Here is a 22,451-nt window from a genome sequence, read left to right on the forward strand (position 1 = left end):
AGATGTGCTCAGACAGGACAGACTAGAGGACTCATCTATTGTGGCTACCTGGCTATAGCTGAGGAATAGGAAAGGTATGACCATGCTCAAGGGATTGTATACCTCCTAATAGTCAGCGAGAACTGAAGGACCAGACAGCTGCAGGAAACATCGATATTTTAGTCGGAAATTTTAACTTACCACGTATTGACTGGGACTCCCAGACTGTAAAAGGGCTGGATGGATTGGAGTTTGTCAAATGTGTTCAGGAAAGTTTTCTAAATCAATATATAGAGGTACCAACCAGAGAAAGTGTAATAATGGATGTCCTGTTAGGGAAAGAGACAGGACCAGTGACAGAAGTATGTACAGTTGAACATTTTGGGGCCAGTAATCATAATGCCATTAGTTTCAAGTTAATTATGGATAAAGATGGATCTGGTTCTTAGAATGAGATTCAAAATTGGAGAAAGGCCAAAATGGAGAAAACAAGAAGGATCTAGAAAGTGTGGATTGAGAGAAGTTGTTTTCTGGCAAGGATGTGTTTGGTAAGTGGAAGGCATTCAATGGCAAAATTTTGAGAGTACAGAGTTACCATGTTCCTGTCAGGATTAAAGGCAAAGTTAAGAAACATAAAGAACTTTGGTTTTCGCAGGATATTGGTGATCTAGATGAGAAGAAGAGGTGTATCGTGGGTATAGAAAACAAGGAGCAAATGAGATACTTAAAAATGCACAAAAAACAAGAAGGAAATCAGGAGGGCTATTCTTTGGCTTGGCTTCGCGGACGAAGATTTATAGAGGGGTATGTCCACGTCTGCTGCAGGCTCGTTGGTGACTGACAAGTCCGATGTGGGACAGGCAGGTACGGTTGCAGTGGTTGCAAGGGAAAATTGGTTGGTTGGGGTTGGGTGTTGGGTTTTTCCTCCTTTGTCTTTTGTCAGTGAGGTGGGCTCTGTGGTCTTCTTCAAAGGAGGTTGCTGCCCGCCGAACTGTGAGGCACCAAGATGCACGGTTGGAGGCGATATCAACCCACTGGCGGTGGTCAATGTGGCAGGCAGCAAGAGATTTCTTTAAGCAGTCCTTGTACCTAAGACATGAGGTTGTTTTGTCAGGCAATGTGAAGGAAAATCCCAGGTGTTTCTAAGGGTATATTAAGAGCAAAAGGCCAGTAAAGGACAAAATTGAAGATCTGAGTGGTCAGCTATGTATGGAGCCAGAATAGATGGGGAGAGATCTTAAATGGTTTTTTTGCATCAGTATTTACTCAGGAATCTGGCACAGAGTCCAGGGAAGTATGTGTGGTGCGCTGTTAGACAGAATCAGACACACAAGGTAAAGACTGTACAACAGGCTTTAATCGGCAAAGACATGCACAGGGCTGGTTGTACTGCTGTAAATTCTGAGGGTGTCTTTAGAGGACCAGCTCAGGCTTATAGCCCAGAGGGTGATTGACATCTGACTGGGTGGAGCTTGATCCATTCAGGTTGGCTGATTGACAGCCGGCCAGGTGTTGTCCTGTCCCCATACTCTCCTGCAGGTACAGAGGTTGCCCCCTGTGTACCACCACAGTATGTAAAACAAGCAGTGAGGTCATGGAACCTTAAAGCAAATAATGGTGGATAAATCTTCAGGGCCTGACCTTGGACCTTGAGGGAGACGAGTGTAGAAATTGCAGGAGCCCTGACAGAAATATTTAAAATGTCCTCAGCCACTGGTAAGGTGGCGGAGGACTGGAGGGTAGCTCGCATTGTTCTGTTGTTTAAAATGGCTCCAAAACTAACCCAAGAAATTTTAGACCAGTGAGTCTGATGTCAGTAGTAGGTAAATCATTAGATATACTAAGAGATCAGATATACAGTATTTGGATAGCCAAGGGTTGATTCCGGATAGTCAACATGGCTTTTTGCGTAATTGGTCATGTTTAACTAATCTTACTGAGTTTTTTTTCAAGGAAATTACCAGGAATCTTGAGGTAGGAAAGTCTGTGGTTGTTTAATGCATGGACTTTGACCAGATCCCACATGGGAGGTTAGTCAGCAAGGTTCAAATGCTCAGTATTCATGGTGAAGTAGTAAATTGTACTATATAGAAGAGACCGGACTGGTAGTGGATGATTTCTTCTCAGATTGGAGGCCTATGACTAGTGGTGTGGCTCAGGAATCAGTGCAAAGACCATTGTTTGTCATCTATATCAATGATCTGGTTGATAACGTGGTCAATTGGATCAGCAAGAGTGCAGATGTCAAAAAGATTGGAGGCACTGTGGACGGTAAAGAAGGCTTCCAAATCTTGCAGAGTGACATGGACCAATTGGAAAAATGGGCGGAAAAATGGCAGATGGTATTTAATGCAGACAAGTGTTGCATTTTGGAAGGATAAACACAGGTTGGCATTCTATGTGGATTGTGGAGGAATACGTGGTCTCCCTGTCTGGAACATTGTGGATTGTGGAGGGTCACGTGACCTCCCTGTCTGAAACATTTAGAAGTCACATCACCTGCCAATCAAGGTTGGACTCCGGCCACCCATTAGTGCACACCTTGCCATTGGCTCATTTAAATGACTCAGGGTCATCATTGAGCAGATGCCCAGTTCAGAACAGTATAAACATCGACGCACACATTTCTTTCTCTCTGCCTCTTGGTCCAAGTTCCGGACATCGCTCCATGCCGGGTCAGTACTGTGGACATCGCTGGAGATGTCATGGTTAAGGTGTGTCTTACACTGAGCTGAACCACAGTACTGCAATAGATCAGTGCTTGCAGAGAGCCACACCCCTACTGGTACAAGAAATCGGGAGTGTGTTTGAAAGTCCCGGTCTGTGAATGTGTACATATGTGGGAAAGTCTGATAGGGTAAGCACCCACCTTTTGCCCAAGGTGCCTGCTTGCACTGTTATAGTTTTTGTCTCGTACAGTGCAGAAGATAATCAGCCACTGGTATTGGAGTCCAACCTGGATTCACTGTGAATGTCTATAGTTATTTAATAGTTGAGTAATTATGTATCATTTGACACCTTCCGCTATTTGTCTCCTGTGCATTTAATAAAGTTACCTTTGATTGTAACGTGTCCAGGCTGGACTCTCTGTTACCCACTGAACCTACTTATTAAACACAATAATTGGCACTATGCGCAGGGTTCAAAGAGTTTCACCTAGACACACATGGAGTATTAACCATGTGGGTGATTGTGCTAACAAATGTGTGTGTGTGTGTGTGTGTGTGTGTGTGTGTGTGTGTGTGTGTGTGTGTGTGTGTGTGTGTGTGTGTGTGTGTGTGTGTGTGTGTGTGTGTGTGTCTCCTGTTGGGTGCATGCGATATTGTGTACCTCTTCACTAATGGGAGTAGGAAGAGGTAACCCACAGCCAGTAAAGAAACTCTGGGATCGGAATATAAAATCCCTGGATGGACCAATGACTGCCAGGGGTTCAGCCATTCCACACCACGTCAGTCGACTAAATGGACAGGTTAGACCCCCATGGAGAAAAGATGGGGCACCATGTGGCCTCTCTTCTGGAGGAATTGAGGTTTTCAGAGTCCGAGGGGAGTCTTGGAAGGGCCCTTGCTTATGGTATCGCTTCTAAGACACCAGTGGGAAATTACAGGTTGCACAAAAAGATAGGGAGAGATAGAATGATTGCAGTATCACTTTTGTGCACTACAGGAGGTAGTGCAGACTGCCCAAGTGCGAGAACCTAAGAACGAAAGTCATGGAGGCAGCTTCCAAGTTGATTGAAAAGCAACAGCTGCAAGCAGTTTGCTGGTCTGGCTGGCAGCTTGACCCAGACAAAGACCGAGCCATTGAGGGGTTGGGGGAGGGGGATTGACATGTGTTTGGGGGATGGATATGTGTGGTGGATGGTGATGATTATGAGGAAATGACATGTCTTCCCACAAGTAATCACATGGTCCTAAATCTGCCACGAGGGCACTATTTGCCTAATAAACATTCCGTGTAGATCAGATGTGGCTCCTATGGAAGACATGCGCTTGGGTACATTCATCTAAAGGGATGAAACTCTGTTCCAAGATTCAACGTCTTCTTGGGTGCAATACTGTGGGTGACTGTAACTCAATCTTCTCTTCATCTACCACTCAGTGAACCCAAGGGTTCTAAATGAAGATCCAAAGACCAATCTTATGGCAGTGTTATGATGTAAGTGGTGCTGCTGGTTTTCCAAGATAGCATTTTTCTTATTTCTCACCATCTTCATCAACCAATATGTGCAAATGACAAACTGGCAGAACAGACTCTTGCTTCTCGACATTTGTCCTGGATATCCTGCTAACAATGATTACTTGGCTGACAATTTCTCGGTAATGTTTTTGTCCGTGACCACCACTTCTATGTTCCAACTCATGAAGCAGGTATTATTGCTATGTTCAAAGCTTACTACCAGCAATGACCCAACATTGTGGAAATTTCAATGAGTATTGCAGTGAACTGGAATTCAATGTCTCTGTGTTGTTCAGATGGCTGGCTGCCCCCCTTGGCTCCACCCTCACCTACCCCAAATATAAACCTTAGTTTTCCTGCTGTACCTCAGATTCACCTGAGGACCATTGTGTCAACCAGCCATTGATTGTAAGCTATTAAAAGCGTGCTTGTACTCCTCACTTGTCTCTGAGGCAATCAGTCGTGTTACAATTTTAATGACTTCACTTTGAAGAAGGGTGGAAGCCCTGTTGAAGCCAGACATGCTCCAGATCCACCCTCTATCCCCTGAGGGGACTATGGGTCCTGACACTACGAAGCAGCCATGGCCCAGGTGGGAGAGGAGGAACAAATCCGGGTCACCGTCATGGCAGCAGTGACGTTGAGGTATGTATGGCATTGACTGCTGGTGTTAGGGAAGAAAAACTTGGCTAGCACCCTGGAGCTGGCGAAAGTGCTCGAACAGACCCAAATGGGAGCTGACGACCTTACAGGTGAAAGCAGCTCCTTTTCAGAGGACCAGGTCATTGGGACGCTGGTGCCACCGGCAGCCCCAGCATGAACATTACGTCCATGCACGACCAGGGATGCTACTTTTGTGGACAGTCACAGCACCCTCATGCCCAATGCCCCACAAAGGACTCCGTTTGTTCAGGATGTAGTAAGCGAGGGCACTGGGTGAAAGTCTGCCTGGCTAAAGGGAACCCAAAGAGGTGACCACATGTGCAACCCCCAATTCATCGCTCAACCAGTGCCCGAGTCCCAAAGTGTTGGCCTCAGCCTCTCCATGCTGCTCACCGCCAGCATCTTGCTGCGCCCTGTGGCAGGACCCATCACCAGAAGTAAAGCATTGTGGAAAACTATGGCGGCCACCTTACTATGCCTCAAGGTTGAAGCCACCTAGTCTTTCATTGGATCAAGATGGAGGGTGGCCATCTGCAGGCCAAGAGGAGAGCGTCAACATCAGCGTGGGGAGCGAAGGGGTTTCTGGAGCACTAGCATTGATTGTCCTGGATCAGGCAATACCTCACCAATTGAATAACTCAACAATGGAGGCGAGGGTAAATGGACATTTGACTGATTGCTTGGTAGACTCTGGCTCCACTGAGAGCTTTATAAACTCTGTAACGGCTCTGCGGTACAACTTAAGAGTGTACCCAACAGACAATCATATTTTCTTAACATCGCACTTGCACTCTGCGATGATCCAGGGGTATTGTGCAGTACATCTAACTGTAAAGGTGGGGGGGGGGGGGGGGGGAACTTTTTTAAGTTCCAATTATATGCACTGAAGGATTTGTGTGCTTCTGTGTTGCTGGGCCTGGACTTCCTGTGTCACCTTAAAAGTGGAGTACTCTGGCCCCCATTTGAGAGGGTGCATCTGCTGCACACCAACCCAACGTATGCCTATGTGGCATACCCTGACGGCAGAGAGGACACCGTCTCGATCAGAGACCTGGCACCCACCGGAACTGAGGATCCGATTTCTCAAGTGAGACAGGAACTACTGAGTACCCCATTCAGGGTCCCAGAGGACACTGCTTGGGAAGTGGTCCAATCTACCCCAAGACCTGAGGCAGAGCCCTCGAGACTCATTGACCCTGTACTACAGGGCTTCCAGGAAATTCAGGAAGCCCAAAGTCCTCCAGTACTGCAGCACTCAACCAGCATTACCAGATCCCACTGACAGAGTTGACGTAAATATTTTGTTAAGTATTAGTTTTTTTTTAAATGAATGGTCTGTTTTTCACCCACAGGCTCAATTCTGAGGGAAGGGGTGAATGCAGTGAACTGGAATTCACTGTCTATGTATTGTTCAGATGACTGGCTCCTCCCTTGGCTCCACGGCTCCACCCTCATCTTCCCCAATATAAACCCTTGTTTTCCCACCTTACCTGAGGACTATTGTGTCTACCAGCCATTAAAAGTGTGTTTGTATTCCTCACTAATCTCTGAGTGTAATCAGTCAAGTTACAAGTATAAAATCAAGGATAGAGTAAGACCCAAAGACAAATCAAAGGTGGATCAAGTCAAATCCTTTTGGAAATGGAAGTCTGCAAGTATACATTTTAATGATCAAAATTAAAATCCTTGTATTTAGTTTATTCACTGTATTGCTCAGGAATTGAATCATTCACATTGGGTAATTCTCAGATAATCTGAGATGGTTCACATTATTAACTGCCAGCAAATTTAAATTCATGATAAAATTACAAACGCTACATTGGAAAAAGTACAAATCTTTTCCTGTCAAGCGGTAGAATAGAAAAGATGATGTCTCAAGCAAGTTACATAAAACATTGATTTTAAACAATTTTCATTTTAGTTTTTAACATTTATAAAAAGTACTAAAAAAGGCCATAATTCAAATAAGTCACTTCATAAACTCAGATAAAGTACCATAAAATGGCAAAATTTTCCATTAATCTATTACTTCAATACTAACGAGCATGGGGCAGCACAGTTAACTGTTAGCTCAACGACTTTACAGCGCCAGCAATTAGGACTGGACCGGGGTTCAAGTCCTGCGTTGTCTGTAAGGAGTTTGTGTGTTCTCCCCATGTCTGCATGGGTTTCCTCCAGGGGCTCCGATTTCCTCCCACCATTCAAAAAAAAACGAAGAAGGGGTGTTGGTTAATGGGGCACAAATTGGGTGGCACGGACTCATGGTTTGAAATGACCTGTTACCGTGCTGTATCTCTAAATTTTTTTTAAAAATTTAAAAAGTTAAAGAAATTTGACTTTCATTCTTTTGATGTGGATTAGATGTGTGTTTTAAATCTATATAAAAAAGGATGGAGTGGCTTATAAAACAACTGAAGCAGGCTAGTTAATTGTCTGTCTCAAATTTAACAGTCCACTGGTGAAACCATAATATCCTCATCTAGATTAATTACATTTTGACTGTGCTAGATGAATGAATGATACTTTCAAATCACTGTGGTTAAAGATGAGTAAAATAAGCATCTTATTTCATGAATACCTACATTCCTTTTGAAATGAACGCAAAAAGTAAAATCTCAGATTACTGCTAAATATAAAGGAAGTTAATTTTATTACAGTTTCTCTTAGTCTGTTGTGAAAATATTTTAAACCTCATTTATCTGCAGGATAGGGGTTTCCCCCACTAAAACTTCCACTAAAGATATTGAGATGAGTAAAATAAACCAAAAGGTATTATTCTTTCCCAATCATGATAGCTAATCTTTGAAATTCACAAGCATCTTAAAGCATTACAAATGGATCTGCAAAAAGCATAATAAATCTCTTCTGAATCTGGATAAAAATAAAAAGATGCACATGAAAAACTTAGCTTTTTTTGAACTTTAATTAATGGAATAAATTCAACTACAATGACATTGCCACAAACTGCAACATGCTTGTCCATTCCATCTTCCTAACTGTGAATGAAACAGAATGCATATTTAACCCACCCTAACAATGTAAAGCCATGAGTCAATGAGGACATTTTCATTTCCTACTTGCCATTTTCTATTCAGCCCTCACTTTTGCTTTTCCCATGATCAATCCTACATCCATTCCATTCCACTAAATCTCTCTGAATGCGATCATGCGATGGGCACTGGTCACCAACTAACCGATTCTACCTTTTAGCCCACATGATGCAATTCTATCCCAACTCTATTCTGCCCAACAATATGGGCCCTTTCCCCACTATGAAATATGACCATCACAGTGGCTAATCCCAAATGGTGCATCTTATTAGTATTTCCTCTATTCTCCACTCAACCATTTCCAAATAAATAATGCCTTTTACAACATCCTAGATGTTATATCATTTTGCACTTGTCCTACTGATGCAGGCAACATTGGCAAGATCATATTGCTTGCATATAACATTCCCATGATTTTCATATGTGAATTGTTAGAACACATCTGAGGTCAGTACAAGTTAGCCATGTAACATGGACCAGAATGGCACAAAGACCACATTGGACTTTAGGTCAGTTACAATCACTAATGATATATATAATATACACATAATTTATGCCTATATGCACAAGCATGTGTCTTCCAGACCTACATATAATGAATTTTGGCAACATTTAGGAGGCTGCATTTCAAATAAACAAAGTACTTTTAATTACACAAATTCCAATATTTGATTTTAAAAAATCATGCCTCCAAAGCAGTCTTTTTCTGTTATTCCACTACCAATTATGACAGATAAGAACATCAATTGCTCATAAATACAACATCAAATTCATTTTGGAACATTATTTAAAACTTTAGTGCATCTGGCTGTACCCTGTAATGCTGGTCACATCAAGTGCAAAAGCTGCAATTGAACTAAAGCCACAAAAAAAGGTGCAATGGCCTGTAGCTTGCCAATAATTCTGAATACCCTTCAACCTGATGACACAAATAGCAATTAGGTATCAGTATAGTTAAACAGTATATACTCTGGTTTTATCAAAACTTTGGAGCACTATATGCATAACTTCACATACTTCTATGTGTACAAATACAGAAGTAGTGTTTAGACCGTTAAAGGAAATCCAAACTTACTATGGGAAACCAAACCGCACCCAGAATGTGTGAACAAGGCTATGCTTCTTTATGGTATACCACATGCACATCAACACCTCCTCAAGCCCTCCTCAAATTACCTGAACAGATTTTACACAAACAATCATAATGCAAAAGTAAACAAGTTGGCCTCCAAAAGTTCCATCCTTTTGGTTCTCCATAAAAGTGTCTGTATACATGTGGTGATCACAGGCTGAGCATTGCATACATTAATCTGTATTCAAAATTATCTTTACCATCACCTAAATATCAGTTTGTAATGGTTTTGATCATTTGAAATAATAAAGTCATATCACAGTGGATCAAAGTGAGTAATGTACCACAATATTCAGATACTGCATTAAATTAGTTAATTGATCACATTTACTTCATTTTATCCGGAAACAGAGTCCAAATTAAAAATTGCTTCCCAGCAGATGTTATCTCAAAATATTCTCCAAATTCCCAAATGACAGTACAGGGAGTTCGCAGCAGCCTCCTGGCCTTTCCAGCTTGCAATCCTCACAACCAATTCAATTGCAAAATGTTTGTTTAAAATTCAAGATCTAATCGCTCAAGAAAGGGCAAACATCACTCATTTTATTTTTTTCTTGATAAATGCATAAATGGGAGAATTGACCCAGACAAGAGGAGACAAATTATATTGATATAATCATTTGCTGGTTCTATTAATAGATGGTAATTGTCCAAAGTCCATGATAAATCATTCATTGGTGCTTCCACTAACATAATGCCAAAGTTACATTGCAAAATCTTGCCAAATTTCATCACACATTTTATAATTTACATTCTCAATAAAATCAAAATGAACTTCAGGCTCAAAAGGAGTGACTGAAGCACTTTGCTTTTCCATGCTGTATTCAATATTGCCAGTATTTCTGGCAATATTGCCACACTGGGCATTAACACAGTTATGCTTTTTTTTAAAAAAAATTACTATTAACCTGCTTTGTTGAATTATTACATTTTTGGTTTTGTTTTATCCTTGGCTCCGACTCTTATGTGGTCGATGTTTTCTGAATAGAATGCTTATTTCTTTGGGTGCAAATAATTTAGCTGCATTTAGGCAGTTCTCTGCCATTTTTTATTTTGAGTTTCACGGCTTCTCTGACATGTCAGTGCTTTGTCAATGCCCGCACATACACATTTTGCAAAGATAATGAAGTAGCAGGTGATGTTTTTAGCCTTTCCATCACTTTCTAAATAATACACAGTTTCAATATGATAGTACAAATGCAAGGAGGCTGAATAAATATGGCGTACAGTTATCCTCAAATACTAGCAGGATCACAGAGGCAGAATGAAAATGGCTACATAGTCAACAGATATTTTGAGCATCCACTCCCACCAAATGAACTTTCAAGCCATAAAACCTGTCCTTGAAGGCTTAATGGACATTTATAGTTGTGTCAAAATGCCCCATTGATCTGTCAATCAATCCATGGAGCAGCTTTCACTAGAGATATTATTGAACCATATTATTAGTCCAGGGAGAGAAATGCCAGTGTTCATCAATTTAGAAAGGACTTGTATATTTTAACAATTTTCTTTGTAGATCCAATTTACTCACAGTCATTCTGTTAACTTACATAAGAATGGATGATTCTTCTTGCATTCACCCATTAATGGAAGCCCAGAATAATCCTTATGGAAGGCTTTAGCTTAAGGAGAAAATGACTATATGCTGTTCAGAGCATATAGTGTCCTAGCCTACTTCAATGCCCCACCAAAAGCCAATACAACTGTCAATGCTCCCCAAAAAGTATTTTACTTGGACTGAAATATTGCTCCAATTTGTCAGGGATTTCCTAAAATGAAACATTTTAATTATAGAATGGCTTACCTAGCACAACGTGCCAAAGCAACATAACTTTGTTTGCATTAAATATTTCTGCTCAGAAACAGGATCGCTGGCATTATTTTTTTTTAACTGCTGTTCATGATTGAAATGTGATTTAACCCAGAGCATTTTTTTTATAATTGAGAATTGAATTAACTCAAAGAAAACACCAAGACAGCTACTTCTGGATTGAAACAGCCCATCTGGAAATTCTGATGGATACTTCTGTCATTCTGCAAACCTGACAGAAGTTTGCATCAAACCACCATACTGGTTATTCCACATGCAAAGATCATGGGAAACTTGAACCACCCATCATTACGTAGTCCCAAGAAAATATGGTCTTAAAAATGTAGCAATGACCTGACAAGCTTTCAAGGTAAACAAAATACTTACCTTCATCTAGACACTCCTGCACTAAACAAATTTCCCAATACCACCTGATTTTCAGTCTATCTCAAAACTCTGATCTGTGTCTCCTCACCTACAATTTTGTGTTCACTCCCACCTTTGTTGTGGTACCTCCAACCCTATATCTTCACATATGCATTTAGCCTCAGTCTCCCTCACACCACATCTTCATCCAGAACCTTCATTTCCGTGTACATGCTGGCCTTGTTCCTGATCCCCTTGAAAGACTAAATTGTTCTTTCCTATCTGTTTGTACAGTCCTTTATCACATATAAGCCTCCCTGACTTTCCAACTAGATCAATCAACCTATCCAATCTTACTGAATGACACCAGCTTTGTTAATTCTAATTTTCCCATCAGATCAAATTGGTCCCCTCAACCACCATGTTAAACAACACCAGCCAATCCAATCTCTCCATTAAATCACATTGGCCACACCACAAAAATCTCTCCACCAGATCATGTCAATCAATCCAATTACACTGTTGGACTTCCAGCACTCCCTCCACCCAAAATAATGTTCTCCATTCACCCCTTTCCCCACTTTCTCCTTACCACAATTCCAACCTCTACATTTAAAGCATGTATGATCGAACAGAAACCTTCAACACGAGAGGAAAGCCAAATCTTCCATCTCTACCACCTCATTTACCACCTGCTACTATCAGTAAGTTTCGACACTGGCTGGCAGCCCAATTGGGCCAATGACCTAAAGCCTGGCTTTAGGAGAGGAGAAGCATTTTCAAATACAAACATGTGAAAAACCTTGTAACATTTGTGAATTTTCATTTGATAGGGCAATAATCAAAAAAAACATCATTTCACTGCATCAGTGCCATTCCAATTTAACTGTCTTAGTTATCCAAATATAAAAAAAATAAATCATCCTGAAATTTGCCAAGTCTAATGCTTCCATTCAGCCATGAGACAGCACATCCTGATGGCTTCCTGATCATTGTAAGGGACTTCAACCAGGCCAACTTGAAGCAGTCTCTAACAAACTATCACCAACACATTACCTGCAAAACCAGAGAAGCAAATCCACTTGCCCACTGCTACACCACAACGAGGATGCCTACCGAGCCATTCGCACTATGGCAAATCTGATTACTTTGCTGTACTTCTACTTCTGGCATACTGAGGATTACGGAACCTGTGGTGAAGATAGTAAAAATATGGTCGAAGGAGGTGAAGGAGTGCCTATAGGACTGCTTTAAATTAGTGGACTGGATCATATTCAAGGACTCATCTTCAAACATAAATGAATATGCCAATGCTGTCATCGACTTCATCTAGACCTGTGTAGATGAGCATACTGTGAGAATCCAAACCAGAGGTTGTGGATAAATCAAAACATTCGCAACCTGCTGAGGGCGAGGTCGATGGTGTTTTAAGATTGATGACCCAGATCTCTACAGGAAGTCTACATGCTATCTGTGGCAAGCTATCAGAACAAAGAGGCAATTCCAAGGGAAGCTCGAGACAGAGTAAGATATTTGCCAGCAATGGAAAGAATTGCTTGAGTGCTCATCTTCAATTTCTCATTGATGCAGTCATAGGTTCCCAACTGCTTCAAAATGGCATTAATCACACTGGTGTCCAAGAAGAGCAGAGTGAGCTGTCTCAATGACTATGGCCCAGTAACATTCACATCTACTGTGATGAAGTGCTTTGAGAGGTTGGTTATGGCCAGAATAAACTCATACATAAGTAAAAAATCTAGACCCACTGCAGTTCACATACTGTCACAATTGCTGTTGTGTGTGGAGGAAATGTAGCCTCCCTGCTTGTCTGGAAAGCATGTCCTCCTGTCTGAAACTTATTCGGAAGTCACATCACCTGTCAATCTAGGTTGGACTGGCCACCCATTCGTGCACACCTTGTCTTGGCTAATTTAAAGAACCTAGGGACATAAATGGCTAGAAGCACAGATTAGCACTGCATATAACACCAATGCAGAGCACATGCTCTCTCTCTGCCTCAAAGTCCAAGCTCCAGTCATCGCTCCATGCTAGAATGCTACCGTGGCTATCGCTGCAAGTGTCACGGGTTAGGTGTGTACTACAATGAGGTTGAGCTGCAGTATTGTGATTAACCAATACTTGCAGAGAGTCGCATCCCCTTTGGTATAGGGAACCAGGTGTGTGTAAAAGTTCCTGTTTGTAGTGTGTGTACTCAAATATGTGAGCATGTCGAGTATAGGTTCACTATTGTCAGAGTCCAATCCAGGTCTGAGGTGAATGTCTATATCATTGCCTAAGTTTAACAGTTATTGAGTACCATTTAACATTCTCCCCTGTTTGTCTCCTGTGTGTTCATTAAAGTTATGTGTCACTATAACACTTGTGTCCAGACTCATCTCTCTGTGAACCCACCGAACCTGATATTCTTTCCAAAATAAGAATTGCTCCACAATAGATGCAATCTTACAGAATCAGAGCTGAGCTCTGAATCACCTAGACAATAGCAATACGTATAAAAGGCTACTTGTCATTGACTGCAGCTCAGCTCTCAATACCATCATACCTTCAGTGCCGGTCAACAAGCTCCAAAACCAGTGCTCTGCATCCCCCTCTGGAATTGGATCCTTGACTTCCTCATCGGAACACCTCAGTCAGTATGAATCAGAAACAACATCATCTCCTCACTGACAATCAACACAGACGCACCTCAAGGATCTGTGCTTAGTTCACTGCTCTGCTCGGTGTACACCCATGACTGTGTGGCACTAGGCACAATTCAAATGCCACCTACAAATTTACCAATGACAGCATGATGGTATTAGGGGATATGGGGAGAAGGCAGGTAGGTGGAGTTAGGTCATAAATTAGATCAGCCATGATCGTACTGAATGGCGGAGCAGGCTCGATGGGCCATTTTTGGCCTACTCCTGTTCCTACTTCCTATGATCCTATGGACGGTAGAATCACAGACACCAATGGTGAAGTGTACAGCAGTGAGATTGAGTAGTGTCACAACAACAACTTGCACTCACCAGTATCAAAACTAAGGAACTGATTGTGGACTTCAAGAGAGGGAAATCAGGAGAACACAAACCTGTCCTCATCGAGGGGTCAGCAGTTGAAATGGTTAAGAACTTCAAAATCTTGGGTATCAACATTTCTGAGGATCTATCCTGGGGCCTCCATGTCAATGCAATGTCAAAGAACACTTACCAGTGGCTATACTTCATGAGGAGATTGAGGAGATATGGTATGCCATCAAAGACTTGCAAGTTTCTAAAGGTGTACTGTGGAGAGCATTCTGACTAGTTGAATCATTGTCTGGTATGGAGGTGTCAATGCACAGGACACGAAAAGACTACAGAGACTACATCACGAGCATCAGTCTTCATTCCATTGAGGACATTGACAAGGAGCAGTGTCTTAAGAAAGCAGCCTCTATCTTAAGGATGCTCACCATACAGGCCATGTCCTCCTCACACTGCTACCATCAGAAAGGAGGCACATAAACAGCATCTCTGCCATCTGATTTCCAATTGGATAATGAACCACAAACATTACATCAATTTTTCTTCATTTGCACTGATTTATTTATTTTTTAAATGTAATTTATAGTAATATTTGCACCTGAAATGTTGCCACAAAACAACAAATTTCTTGACGTGTTCATGACAATAAATGTTGATTCTGAGAATACGTGCAGATGTCAGTAATGTGAAATTGTGCAATTGTTTTCAAAAAGTTCTCAAGAATTCATACTCAACCTGGTCACAATATTACTGTAACCAAAAACAATCACATTTTTTAAAAAATTACTAATTGTTTTAAAAATATTATATTTAGTACAATGGACTTACAAATACAAGATATGGAAGAAATATTTGTAAAAAGGATTCTTCTGGTGATTCTAAGAATCAGGGAAGGAAATTAATTATATGCATTTAAAGAAAAGGCAAATACTTCTTTAAATGTAGGGCAACAATAACAAAAAAATGCATCTTGGAAGATTCAGATACACCTCTTACCAGATGATTTAAGGCCAACATTGTGAGAAGCCTGTCTGCCCACCCACTGAGCTGGAAAATACTGCATTATCGGAGAAGGTAGTGAGGATGGATGGACGGGGACACAGTATGATGGAATAGGGAGAAAACTATCATTCAATAAAATTTATTAACACAAAAATGCAATATCATTGATATGCATTTGACAAGTTAAATGACAGTAATGACAAGTAAAATTAAACAGCTGTTGACTTTAACATTCAAAGCTAAGGTGCTGAATCTGCCAATTCATTCTTGCACCTCTCTTTCTTGATGTACTGAGGTCATGTTGGTGACAATGACTGACCCACCCCCACACTCCCAGTGCCAGCTTGTCTGCACCATCACTATCTCAGAAAGGCTAATGGACTCTTAGAAAGACAGGGATCTAATTAATATGGACTACGACTTTCTGGATAACTAATCTATTTGGGAGTACATACTTATCACTACAGCACATACCTAAAAATCAACATCTCGTCAAAGCATGAGACTAGAATTTTCCTGCTATCTTCTGGAATTCATCATTTAAGAAAAACACATTACTATCGAATACTCAACATATATTAATAATAATTGTGAATTCTCATTTATTTTACAAAAGATTATGCTTTGCAATTTGTGGAAAATTCATTTGAGGGGGTTCTGTTTTTTAACAGTTAGAAACTTCTTTTAGACCCTATCAGTAAAGTTTTTAAATGGTATGAAACATTCAATGAAATCTTACTGAAGAGACTATTTCTAATGTCCTCTTTCTCCCCCTCTTCATGGCCCATTTTCCAAACAGCTATTTTTCATGTTTATATCTAGAAATTTAACTGCTAGGCTTTTCAGAGATAGGAGAACATCACAACTAAACTGCACGCTGACATTTAAACAGAGCTGGGCTAATAGAAGCTAATCTACAATAAAAACAAGCAAAAGTTACATTTCCTTACTATGAATCACAATGGACTGGCCTCTGCCGAACTCAGTGCCACGTAGATCATATCTGAACTTTACCTATCCACATTATTTCAACTTAAAGTAGTATTCCAAAGTTGGATCCCTCCAGATAATTTCATAGATTCAGTGCCAAAATTTAATTTCTGTAATCAGGCATGTAGGATCAGGAATTGGCCTGACCTGTTCAATAATTAACCATAGAGTGGAGGTCAAAATACACAAAAGCACAGCATTTGGAACACAGGAACAAATGCTTTCATCCAACAGGCATTTATTGGTGCCTTTATTCCATGTACCTCCTGTAATTTCAGTTGCCTTACAGCATGGCCTCCTTATCTCATGTACTCATCTTGTTCACTTTTGAAAATGTACACGTTTTTCTGTCACAACCAGAATCCGTGATAGAGGTCTATAATTTAATTGTTGTATCAACAAATAATCTTCTCAAACCCTAACCCTTGCTTTTCCCATTGGATTTATTTGTAACTAATTATCTTTTTAATCCTCAATTTTGGATTCTCTCCACATTCACCCTTTTCAAAACATTTTAATATCAAATTCAGAGCCAAATTAAATTAACTTTTCTTTAAACAGTTAAATTTAAAAATAAGTAATTAATCAAAACATCATAATCATATAGTATAAGTACAAAATAGGTCACTAAACCTAATATTTCCTTCTTAACTCTCAAATGAATGAGGATCCTGATCCAATCTGACTTGGCTGACCAATTATCAAATAAGTTAATTTACAGCTTAATGCAGTCATAAAAGTGTTATTTATATTTGAACTGAATCGCACCAACCAGCGCCAATCCATTTCAGCCTGTCAGTAATTATTTCAGTCCAACCTGTCCCACATACCATTCACCATCTATTTGCTGACTGACATCATCTCCAAGCAATAATTACAATTCTGAAAACATTATTCCCATGTTCAAATCAATTCAAAATAGGAATAGAATTAGGCCACTCAGCCTCTCAAACATCCTATCCCTCAATATGATAAGCCTCAGGCCTCATCTTTTCTGGGCCAGTCCTAACTTCCCTGATCTTTCAAAAATGTTCCACTTCCTCTTTCAACATCACTAATGATATTGCCCCTATGTCCTCCCTATCTTTATAATTTTCAGTTTTTCAAGATCTCTGTACACCACCTATTCTTTCACATTGCTTGTTCTTGATTTTAAACATTCCACTCTTTCTTACCTGCCACTAGCTTCAGCTACCTATGTCTTAACTAATTCAACTTATTCTCTATTTTTTTCCCTTTCAGAAATTCCTTAAGATCACCCTGTGAACAAGCAATAAGTTGATTATTTGACTTTATAACTGTTTTTGAACTTCCATGCCATATGCTTGTTAACATCCTGTGAAATGCTTTGGATATTTTACTACATTGGAATGCTTTACAAATGCAAAACTGCTGTTTGTTACAGGATATTTCTACAACTAGCATAACAGATTTTTATTTTGTAATACACAACAGCTGAGTATAATTAATAGTAAGACAAGATTAAGTTTACCAACCGTGTTCAATCTTGAAATGTCTTACTGCTTTGATCAAGTGTTTTCTAACTGTCAACAAATAGTATCTTACATTGTGTGAATATAAAGTGTATCAATTTGTACAGTTTCTAAATTCAACTTGTTAATTATGTTTGTTACTTTTGGACTTGTACCAACAGTCACCAACAGGAATATCCAGCTCCAAAACTGTTTATTCTACTCCAAACAGAATTGTTATCGCCATTTATTTTAATGAATGCTGTTACAGAGTTCTGTGTTGTGTATTGGCCTGTGTGTTGTGTGGCTTTATGTTGAAAAGTGACAGTTTGCCCGAGAGAACCAAGGTGAAGGTGGACTGCTGAGAGAGTGGGAGACGGACTGAGCATGTGCAGAAAATTCTGGACTTGGACAATAAATCACCACTGGGGGTGCTGTGGAGTGGAAGAAGGCCCAGAGCACGAGTCATGGTCTGGAGGACAGTTTAGAATGTTTGGATTTCAAAAAGGATGAACATTCTGAAGGCAGCCAGAAGGATCCGGACCAAGCCTGTTGTTCCTCTCTGCAAGCAACACAAGACAACTTCGAATTTTGCGATCTCTCTAACTCTCTCAAAGATCTTTTGGCTTCAGTTTACCAAACAAACGGAATTTTCTTTATGATCTTTGCTTCGGTTGAGATCAAAGTTTTGTGAGTCTTGTGTGTTTTGTGTCTAAGTTTTTCTGTGAGCTGGTTAGAAGTGTAGCTTAGACTTTTATTACGTATGTTATATTTAGGCTGGGGAATTTATTAGTTTTAAACTGTTATAGAGATTTTGTTATAATTTTGTTTGTGGATTTTGTTTGTGGATATTGTTATAAAAGGGGGGTGGACTTTGAATTAAAGTTTGAAGGTAAATTTTTTGTTAATAAAGTAATTGTTCATCTTTACCCCTGTGTGATATGCCTTCTTTGTGGTTGCTGGTTTGATCTTGTAACAATGCAATACTTGAGTTTTCTGCTGCTGTTCATAATCCCATTTCGATAAGATACATTGCAGAAATTCACTAAGGCCTATTAGTATTAAGAACTCTACTACATAGACTAAGGCAGTAGGCACAGAGGAATATTAGTGACTTCAAGTCATAGACTATCCTGACTTTGAAATGTAATCATTACCCTATCTTGATCCAACAGCAATTTGAGACCTTATAACTTTCACCTGATAAATTCAGTGGTTCAGTAGCAGCATCCTGCCAATTTCTTAGATAATTGGGAATGGGCAATTAATAATGGTGGTTGCGTCAGCAAGGCTTAAAACCCATGCATTCATTTTCTTGGTCATACTCCTTCTACACTTAAGGGTCTCCCAAAATTAAGGATTAAAAAAAAAAAAATTATTAAATGATTGTTCAAGTTGTAATATCTTTAAAATGCAGGAGAGTTCAGTAATTAATTTGAATACCTGTGATTGTTCAATCTCTGCTTTATTTAACTTGATTCCAATAATATCTGCAGCAAACCTTTGGAAGCAGAGGAAGACCTGCAAAATAAGAGCAGATTAAATTATCAGAAACAAGCTTTTAATAAATTTTAATTAATTTGTAAATTTTAAAAAATTGGAAAGATTCACTATAACATTGTAACATACAAATTAATTATCAAATATACAGTGCCCTCCATAATGTTTGAGACAGATACTTTTTTTCTTTATTTTCCCCTCTGCTTCACAGTTTTAAATTTTAAATTAAATAATTCACATGTAATTAAAGTGCACATTCCAGGTTTTATTCATATTTATTTGTATATATTTTGGTTTGACCATGTAGAAATTACAGCACTTTTTATACATTGTTCCACCATTTCAGGGCATCATAATGTTTGACACATTTGGTTTCACAGATGTTTCTGAGTACTCAGTTATGTTTAATTGCTGCAGTGGTACAAGCATAAGAGAGCTAGGTTTGCTTCTAAGCTTTTGATCACTTTTGGAGTCTGTAGTTGCCATTTTTCAACATGAGGACCAGAGTTGTGCCAATGAAAGTCAAAGAAGCCATTAAAGGGCTGAAAAACAAGAATAAAACAGTAAGAGACATCGCCCAAACCTGAGGATTACAAAAATCAACAGTTTGGAACATCATTAAGAAGAAGGAGTGTACTGGTGAGCTCAGTAATCACAAAGGTCCGGTATTCCAAGAAAGACCTCCACTGTGGATGACAGAAGAAATCTCATCACAATGAAGAAAAATCCCCCAACATATGTCCGAAAGATCAGAAACACTCTTCATGAGGCTGGTGTGGATAAGTGAATGACTTTTCTTTTCTTTTCTTTGGCTTGGCTTCGCGGACGAAGATTTATGGAGGGGGTAAAAAGTCCACGTCAGCTGCAGGCTCGTTTGTGGCTGACAAGTCCGATGCGGGACAGGCAGACACGATTGAAGCGGTTGCAGGGGAAAATTGGTTGGTTGGGGTTGGGTGTTGGGTTTTTCCTCCTTTGCCTTTTGTCAGTGAGGTGGGCTCTGCGGTCTTCTTCAAAGGAGGTTGCTGCCCGCCAAACTGTGAGGCGCCAAGATGCACGGTTTGAGGCGTTATCAGCCCACTGGCGGTGGTCAATGTGGCAGGCACCAAGAGATTTCTTTAGGCAGTCCTTGTACCTTTTCTTTGGTGCACCTCTGTCACGGTGGCCAGTGGAGAGCTCGCCATATAACACGATCTTGGGAAGGCAATGGTCCTCCATTCTGGAGACGTGACCCATCCAGTATTGTCCACAGAAAACTACATGAAAAGAAATAGAGAGGCTACACTGCAACGTGCAACCCACTTGTTAGCCACAGAAAGGATGACCAGATTACAGATTGCCAAGAAGTATTTAAAAGAGCCTGCAGAATTGTGGAAAAAGGCCTTGTGGACAGATGAGACTAATATTGACCTGTATCAGAGTGATGCCAAGCGTAAAGGAACTGCCCAAGATCGAAAGCATACCACCTTTGCCATGGTTTGCATCTTGCAGTGTAGCCTCTGTATTTCTGTTCATGAAGTCTTCTAGGAACAGTAGTCATTGACGTATCCACACCTACGTCCTGCAGAGTGTGTCTGATTTGTCAGACATGCGTTTGGGAACTTTTCTTCATTATGATGAGAAAATCCTTCTGTCATGAGAAGAGGTCTTCTTTGGAATACCAGTCCCTTTGTAATTACTAAGATCACCAGTACGCTCTTTCGTCTTAATGATCTTCCAAACTGTTGTTTTTGAATCTTAAAGTTTGTGTGATGTATCTTACTATTTTATACTTATTTTTCAGTTTCATAATGGCTTCTTTGACTTTCATTGGCACATCTCTGGTCCTCGTGTTGAAAAATAGCAACTACAGACTCCAAAGGTGATCAAAAGCTTAGAAGCAAGCCTAGCTCTCTTATACCTGCACCAATGAAGCAATTAAACATACCTGAGTACTCACAAACACCTGAGAAGCCAAATGACCCAAACATGATTGTGTCCTGAAATGAGGGGACTATGTATAAAAAGTGCTATAATTTCTACATGGTCAAACCAAAATGTATACAAATAACCTGGAATAAGATCCGGAATGTGCACTTTAATTATATGTGAAGTGATTTTAAATTCAAAACTGTGGAGCACGGACAAATAAAGGAAAAAAGAGTCTGCGCCAAACATTATTGAGGACACTGTATATTTTGCTGTATTAGAACTTCACGCAAAGTTAAATATTCTTCTAAACCTAACTTCTGACTTTTGCAGTTTTGATGTAGAAGAACTAGTGTCTCTGATTGTGGAATGTATCCTTAAGTTTCAGCTTTGGAAAGATGAAGAGAGAAAATCATTGATTTTAGAGTAGAAATTGATCCTGAAAGCATAAAATTGGCACAATGCAGCCCAATGTCTGTGATGGGTCAGGAAAAACAAGAACAATACCTCAAATCTAAATAAAGATCCTTATGCTTGTTTTCAGAGTTCCATTAAAAACTGATTTGTAATCTCCTACTGCTGAACATTTTTCAGAAGCTGCTGCAGCCTTCAGAGGCAAAAATTTTATCATTATTCCCATAAAGCCAGAAGGATAAATAACAAGTTCCTTATTGATTCGATCCCTTTATGTCCATAATTTATGTGGAGAAACAATACCTGAGATCTCATCCAGACAATAGTCATAAAGCACTAGCCTACGTTTCATTCTATGGACCTTCTGTTGAAGATTAAATTCATTGCAAAAGAGCAGCAGGAATTCTTACCAAACAGTAACAAAATATGCATCTTAATAAATAGCTAAATTCTTAGCTTGGTTAAAAATCATTCTGGACAATTGTGGATGATGCCACCATGTGGTAACAGATAGATAATAAAAAGGGGAGTCCATAAGTTTAAGTTTATCAACATATGTATCAAAAATGCAGGCAAACCAGTGGACATCTCGCACATAGCACAAGTACAGCTCAGTACAAAAGTGCAGAGTCACAAGAGAGATCATTATTGAATTAAGCTGTCCATAGGCAGGAAGTCCGTGGGTGGAAATGATCTGGATATAAATAAATAAGTACAAATTTTATTTTGTGTGTGTGTGTGTGTGTGTGTGTGCGTATAAACCTGTCAAAAAATTTCTTTGGACCATGGTCCACACACAATGTACAGAACATAATAATTGCATACATATGTAAATACATAATTTTAAAATAAATTTAAATAAATATTTTGGAATTATTTATTTGATTTAAGGACACTGTTCATCAATCTCACAACCTACAAGAAGAAGCTATTTCCTAGCCTTTAGTCTTAATTTTA

General features: G+C 39.8%; 1 protein-coding gene across 15 annotated transcripts in view; it reads right to left on the reverse strand.

Annotated features, from left to right (window-relative positions):
- Positions 1–22,451, reverse strand: part of rab28 (RAB28, member RAS oncogene family) — a 276,189-nt gene that overhangs the window by 37,011 nt on the left and 216,727 nt on the right. For 13 of the 15 annotated variants that reach the window (XR_011353966.1, XR_011353964.1, XR_011353965.1 and 10 more), the window contains one exon: positions 19,119–19,196. Coding sequence is in view for 9 of the 15 variants with exons in the window: in XM_069925999.1 (XP_069782100.1) it covers positions 19,119–19,196 (78 nt within the window). In the remaining 6 variants the exon portion in view is untranslated. Of the gene's footprint in view, positions 1–6,507; positions 7,818–8,591; positions 8,791–19,118; positions 19,197–22,451 lie in introns of those variants that run through there. The other 2 variants (XM_069926002.1, XM_069926000.1) reach the window with 2 other exon arrangements.

The sequence above is a fragment of the Narcine bancroftii genome, chromosome 3 (assembly GCF_036971445.1).
Source record: "Narcine bancroftii isolate sNarBan1 chromosome 3, sNarBan1.hap1, whole genome shotgun sequence".
NCBI classification, from domain to species: domain Eukaryota; kingdom Metazoa; phylum Chordata; class Chondrichthyes; order Torpediniformes; family Narcinidae; genus Narcine; species Narcine bancroftii.